Source organism: Pelobates fuscus, chromosome 10 (assembly GCF_036172605.1).
Source record: "Pelobates fuscus isolate aPelFus1 chromosome 10, aPelFus1.pri, whole genome shotgun sequence".
NCBI lineage: Eukaryota > Metazoa > Chordata > Amphibia > Anura > Pelobatidae > Pelobates > Pelobates fuscus.
The window spans coordinates 93,917,672-93,924,662 of NC_086326.1; the positions used below are offsets into that span (position 1 = coordinate 93,917,672).

Consider the following 6,991-nt stretch of genomic DNA (forward strand, 5'->3'; position numbering starts at 1 on the left):
AAATGATAGGCTTGAAGCGTATAGTTTTAAAGAAACAATCATTTCTATTTGGTGATTTTTGAGTAATCTTAGCTACAAACTTTGAAAGCTTATTAAGCACTTTTGAAGAAGGAAATACGTTTACACAAAGATACCAATCTGGAAAAGGTTACAAATCCATACAAATATGCAAGATTCCATACAAGAGATGCTTTTGGAATGTGAAAGTTATGCAGAGAATTGTTTACAGTCAAGTAAATAATTTGTTTAACACAAGCCTTGAACCCCAAAATATTGATCCTACTGATATTAATTGGTGCTGAGACCTTTTCTTCTCTCCTATATCCACCACACGTTGGTTGGGTGAGGGGGAGAATACTGCAGAAGTGGCACACTATGTGAGGGAATAGGAGTTACTTGCTCTTGGCTCTGTTTTGGTCAATAGAAAGTTCAAAGTTACCCTACTTGGGGAAATTGAAAGGGAAAAGGGAAATTGAAACTTGCATAACGTGATACCCCGTATGCATCCAGGCCTTTTTGTGTGATTCACCCTACCCCCACGCTCGCCATGTGAGTCCCACAGCCAAACCAAGTCCCAGGTATTTGCTGGTGGCCACTCCGCTGGGCCCAGGCCTCCAACAAAACCAATGTGCGTTTTCCACTGATGCGGTTACACCGGGTGCCATAGGGATTGTGGGACAGTTACCGGGGTTCTTCCCCACAAGGCCCTCAGTCTGAGAGAGTGGCAGCGGGCCCCTGACCACCGGTTATGCAGTGTTGCGGCTGATAGTCGGGAAATCCTTCCCTGGGGTTTCGGATGTTGGTAGGTGCAGGCTCTACTTGTGGGGCTGTGCTTCGCATGAGAGCAGTCCTCTGGTGAGGTGCTCCAACTCTGCGTTGTCCCCTGCCGAAGGTGGAGGTGGTACAGTAAGCGGGCTCTCAGTGTTGGTCTGCGGTGTTTGCGTCACCTTTTCCCACGGCCTGTAGGGCCATCTTCTCGTAGTCAACTCCGCTTTTGGAATGTGCACCACCCGCCATCGAGGACGCTGGAGTGGTTTGTACCACGTGCGGGGGTGGGGGGGGATGAACTGAATTATTCAAAATCATTTGCGCCAAATCAGCTGTAACAAATGTTACCTTAACTAAATAATCTTTAGTGCATTGGAGCTAAAGATTTATTACTTAAGATATAGTTTGGCTCTTTAAAAAGGTTCAAGCAGTCAACCTTCTATTGTGATGATGCTAATATTAAAAACTTGATTTCACAATTTATAAAATTGAGTTTTCCATCTCAAAGAATTGAAGAAAACTAATTAATTCAAGTTATTATAGTATAAAAACAATTTCAAATACTTCGGAAAAAAAAAACATTGGAATTTATAGTATGGATTTTCATTGTTGGCTAATATTCTATGTTCAACAGTTTCCTTAAAGTTTAATATTTTAGGATTATTAATATAACAAAAATGTGCAATGCATTCATTTTGCAGTTTTGTACTAGACACAATGACAGCACCACCTTGTGGCACACAAGGTCTTACTTTGTAACTATTCTGGTATCCGGTATATGAAGCTTTCGGACAGACCTAAAGAAAATCTAAACATAAAAAATAGTTAGAAAATGTACGTGCCAAAAAAAGGGCTATGGCACTATTACTTGTGAAATAATAAATTAATAGATTTGTATCTTGTAATACAATTTTATAAACCTAACATAATTTTGGAAAAACAAGCTTTTGGGAGGTCCTTCCTTTCTCAAGTCTAAAACATTTCTGAGTAACATGACACATTTGAACAGATAATTCTGAGGTCTTACTAGGGAAAGAGGGAGAACAAAATAGACACCATTATTTTATGGGGTCATACATATTCTGGGATTCGATGGTGAGGAGAAAGAGAGAAAACAAACAGGGCAGGAGATTATACTACATCAGGGAGAGTTAAAAAAAATGGCACAGGTAAGATTGCATGTACCTGCATTTAAGAATCCAACATTATTACTTCAGGAGACAATAGAATAACGAAATATGAGGTAACAGTGTCCTTTTATATTTAAATAAACTGCAATGATGGGCTAAAGTGAACACTTTTTATAAAGTATTTGTATTGGTGAAATTATTTTTGCAAACACATATATGCGATTACTAGGTTTGTTGAAAGGTAGTCATTCCCATATTTAGCTAAATGAGTGAGATAAATTAACAGATAATATTATAATGTCCGTATTCGTAGAAAAATAAGCTAAGCGTCTAGAGTTTGGTTTAAGCTAGACAGCCCCCCAAAATCCATCACCTCTGTTGTATTAATTTCAAAGCAAGAATAACCGTGGCTAAACAGTAAAGAGACAGGGAATTTACAAATTTTAGACAAAACAATTCTGGTACAAAATAAGCAACTTTGCAGAATGTATCAATCTAGGGTATGTTGGCCTAAAATCTGCAGTTTTCTTGTCAAGATGGCTTAGGGAATAAAATATGATACTCTCCAAGTCCTTTAAAGTCGAACCCAAACAGAATTTAATTTCCTGTCTACGTAAAAAAATATTTATGGTTAGAATTATTATTTACAACTACAACTAAAATGTTTAAATATACCCTCCCGATGTTATTTTCTTTAGTTATATGGTAAATGGTATACTACGAATGGATTTCATATAAGACTGCACAATTACAGTGGTATTTGACTACGGACTTACATTAAAATTGAAATAACAGACATAATGTATTAAAATAACTTTTCATTTTATTTTATTTTTTTGCAGCAAGTGGAAAAGACTGTGGAAAATCTGTATTCAGAGATGAATTCATTGCTGGAGTCTTTATCAGCGGCATCATGGGCACTACCAGTCATTCCTGGCCCCCCTGTCTTGGATATATTTGAGGAGGGTGTGTGTGCATTTTATTTAGACAAATAATGACTTGTTAGTATAGCTGGAAGAATTTAGGTCGATTTCAATGATTCCGGCATAGGAACTGGTTCAATCGAAGAGTATAAAATGACATTAACTGTTTTTTTGGCATATGTGTTTAGTATTCATGAATCCTAAATCATATTTTTTTCTAAAAAATAGGCAATTAATTGTGCATTACTAGAATGTGAGCCAAGCTTTAAAAGGTCAGTCTAAGCACCATATTTCTGGTGCATTACTGCGAAATGCGTGGTGTTTAGAGCCCCTTGACCAACTCTCATGTCTGAGAATGGTTTATTACAGCAGCAATTTGCAAATCTATAAGACAGCAAACCAAAGCTATCAATTAGGCAGCCTGGAACCATTTCTTCCAATTTGCCTGATGTCTTGTTAGTCCATATTGTGCACAAAACATGCATTTGGCACATGCACACTAGAGAAGTCACGGATGCATATGTGCAGTCCACGGCTCTGATGGTGGGGGACACACAAGAAAACACAACCAAGTTCGCTAAACAGTGAACTTGAAATCTGTTGAAACATATTCCCGAAAGGCTGTAATCACATCATAATATAGGATTTCACAGATGTCACGTAGCACTTGGCTGATTATTATTAGTAAAATATGTGCCTGTATGACTCCAGAAATAAGTATTCGGCTCTTCACCTGTGCATTTGCCTTTTTTTATTGCTACTGACTAATCGCTACATTTTCAACATGGATTGAAAAGACAAATTAATACATATGCAGCCCAAGGATTGCCCTTTTAATTGGAGTGCAAACAAATTGAGCAAAGTAGATCCTCACATATTTCAGGAAGGGAACTTTAGTTTGTTTATTGACGTTGCGGTATTTAAACAATATATTTTTTTCTCTTACAGATTCCAGATAATGATGATTTTCCACACACCCTTATCTGACACAATCTCCCTCCTTCGTCACACAATTTCATAGTCTTTTCTTATGTGCACTTTGTGATTTATAGAAGTTTTATATGAATAAAAAAAACAAAAACATTGTTCTATATCCATCAAAGTGTTGCTGTTTTATAAAATGTGTAATGTGTATAAAAAAGTGTAAACCTACTACTAATTAGTAAAACAATAAAAAAAAAAGTTTATATGTAGGTTTTAAAGCAAATGATTATAATTCTGGATGAAACTGAAAATTGTTAAAAACATTTTCTCCATAAAATGATGCATCGTTTAAAACATGGATATCCAGCATCTTGCAATATATTCAGAATGTTGTTAAAATTGAAGTTTCCACCTGCACTCTAGGCATTGTGGGTTACTGGTGTATTTGTGGATGGGAGAGTACCAACCAAAATGTACCTAATGGAAGGGAGGGCAGTAAGGGGGCAGGACCAGTGGTGGGGGTGAGGGGCAGTAGGTGAGGTTCAGGAACTGAAGTTGAGGGGTCAGGACTTGTAGTGGGGGATTATAGGCAATAAAAGGGGATTAGAGGCTGTAGTGGGTGCTTAGTGGCAATACTGATGGGTTAGTGGCTGTAATGTGTGCTTAGTGGCAATAGTGATGGGTTAGAACCTGTAGTAGGTGGTTAGAGGCAATAGTGATGGGTTAGGACCTGTAGTAGGTGGTTAGAGGCAATAGTGATGGGTTAGGACCTGTAGTAGGTGGTTAGAGGCAATAGTGATGGGTTAGGACCTGTAGTAGGTGGTTAGAGGCAATAGTGGGGGGTTAGGACCTGTAGTAGGTGGCTAGAGGCAATAGTGGGGGGGTTAGGACCTGTAGTAGGTGGCTAGAGGCAATAGTGGGGGGTTAGGACCTGTAGTAGGTGGTTAGAGGCAATAGTGATGGGTTAGGACCTGTAGTAGGTGGTTAGAGGCAATAGTGGGGGGTTAGGACCTGTAGTAGGTGGCTAGAGGCAATAGTGGGGGGTTAGGACCTGTAGTAGGTGGCTAGAGGCAATAGTGGGGGGTTAGGACCTGTAGTAGGTGGTTAGAGGCAATAGTGGGGGGTTAGGACCTGTAGTAGGTGGCTAGAGGCAATAGTGGGGGGTTAGGACCTGTAGTAGGTGGTTAGAGGCAACAGTGGGAGGTTAGGGTCTGTAGTGGCGTTTAGAACCTGTAGAGGGGGGGTTAGGGACAATAGTGTGGGCTTAGGACCAGGAGAGAGAGCCAGGGACTGTGGTTCTGCCTAAAACTGAACATAGCCTGGTTCACCAAACAGTGAACTGGGCTATGTGAAACTGATAGCTGCAGTGGTACTTTGTGTGTGGTAAATAAATATATATATATATATGTATATATATAAAGAATGTGAGTATTTATCCCACATAATGGTCTTTCTCACCATCACTTTGCCTCCATTAACCATTTATTAACCCCTTCCTCCTCAAGCTCCCACTTTTATCTCTGCTCTAACTTACATTTTTCTTGAATCTCTTCTTTCCACCAGCCCCCGAGCAGCATTACCTCTGCAGTAATTTATAGTGTTTCCTCCTGCAGACAGCTCCTCCTAGCAGAGCTTACTACACCTGCTGGGAGCACACAGCATGCTGTAGAAGGAAGAGGGGATGTCACTCCCTATGTCTTCCTCTTATTCAGCCCCGAGCAATCCTCCCTGCAAACAGGCAAGACCTGGCAGGGAGACTTCTAACACTGACAGGTCTCGCTCTATTAAAGGTAAGGGAGGGGGGTTTACACTTCACGGGTCAGAGAGATCTTTTTATCTCCTGGCGGTTTGGTAAGCAGCAGGCTCTCCTCTGTGGCGCCCCCAGTGAGCTGGGAAGCACCGGCTCTGGGGGAGAAAGCAAGCCCCCTCCCGACACCCATGGTTAATACCTTCTTGACAACCATTATGTACATTTAATACAACATAAATGTTGAAATAAAAAAAATAAAAAGAACAGAAAGGAGAGTTGGTAAAAGTGTGCCACGATGCATGTAAGCCTTTATAGATTATAATATCATAAACGCTGTTGTCTACTGATTAGAAGAAGCATTTCAATTCTATATAAAATGTATAGAAAAGAAGGGATCACAAAACTGTAAACACGGATCAAATCAATAAGTAAGGTTCTTATTTTAGGAACATCAAATATGTAAATTTTACAGGAGCAACACATATTGCTTTAAATGGCAACTAGGTTGAATCAGTGGTATCTCAGACGTACATCAATCTATCAATAATGTCCACCAGTGAGAAATATGACTCTACACCAACAAAGCAAAAGCAAAATATGCCAAATCAATGTGTTAAACTGACACTAGAACCTGGTGTATAAAAGGGTCCACAGTATAATATATTGACAAATCTCTGTTTGGTTGCAGTGTAAAAAACAACAACAGAGTTAGTCAAACAAGGGGTTAGTGGTTGCTCAATAGATACTAGTGGTGTGCCAGAGCTAGCTGCTTGACCTTGATTCTTTAATAGCTAATTTCCTATTCATGTTTAATTTTTAAACACATATATTTATAAAATGTAAATATATATATATAACAAGTACTTCTATATGCTAGCATATATTTTATCCAATTTACATTTAAATAGGTCACTTCACATATGTCCCTCTCCAGTGTCTCCTCAAACCCACCACAGATCTTTCCTACCAAATTCTCAAAACATGGTTACTAGCTCCATTTTGGTGTATTAATAGGACCTATTCTTCTTCCGTTTAGTAAAGTATCACGTCACTCACTTGCGGATATTCATATTCGGATTGGTTTTTGTAACCCTTTACTGTTAAAAGTTACTCTGTTTGTGATTTATGGCTATATGTGTTGCTCCACTATAATTAGAATATTCCAATAGCCTTACCAAACGGTATAATAGCCTATACCTAGTACTGAATTGATTCAATCAGAGTTTCTATTCGTATTAACAAATTAGTATAAGTTACTGTTATTTAGACCGTTTTGCACTTTGTTCTTATAGAGAGATTTACATGTTATCAATTTATATTCCCATTCATGCATGTCGCTTTGCTTTAATAAGCCTTTTAAAAACATGCTTGGCTGTCATTCTAATGAAGAACAAATGTCTTAGTTATGGTTATTACGGTAAATGTCAGGATCCTTTCAGTGCAACACGAGATACTCAAGGGAGAAAAAAAAAATCAAAGGAAAAAAACCCATGGCA

At 38.7% G+C, this 6,991-nt stretch overlaps 1 protein-coding gene across 1 annotated transcript in view; it reads left to right on the top strand.

Annotated features, from left to right (window-relative positions):
* PLAC9 (placenta associated 9) overlaps positions 1–3,902 on the top strand; it is a 30,670-nt gene extending 26,768 nt beyond the window's left edge. The window contains exons 3-4 of the mRNA XM_063435180.1: positions 2,741–2,864; positions 3,770–3,902. Of these exons, the coding sequence (XP_063291250.1) occupies positions 2,741–2,864; positions 3,770–3,780 (135 nt within the window). The 3' untranslated portion in view covers positions 3,781–3,902. The remainder of the gene's footprint in view (positions 1–2,740; positions 2,865–3,769) is intronic.
* The last annotated feature ends 3,089 nt before the right edge of the window (positions 3,903–6,991 follow it).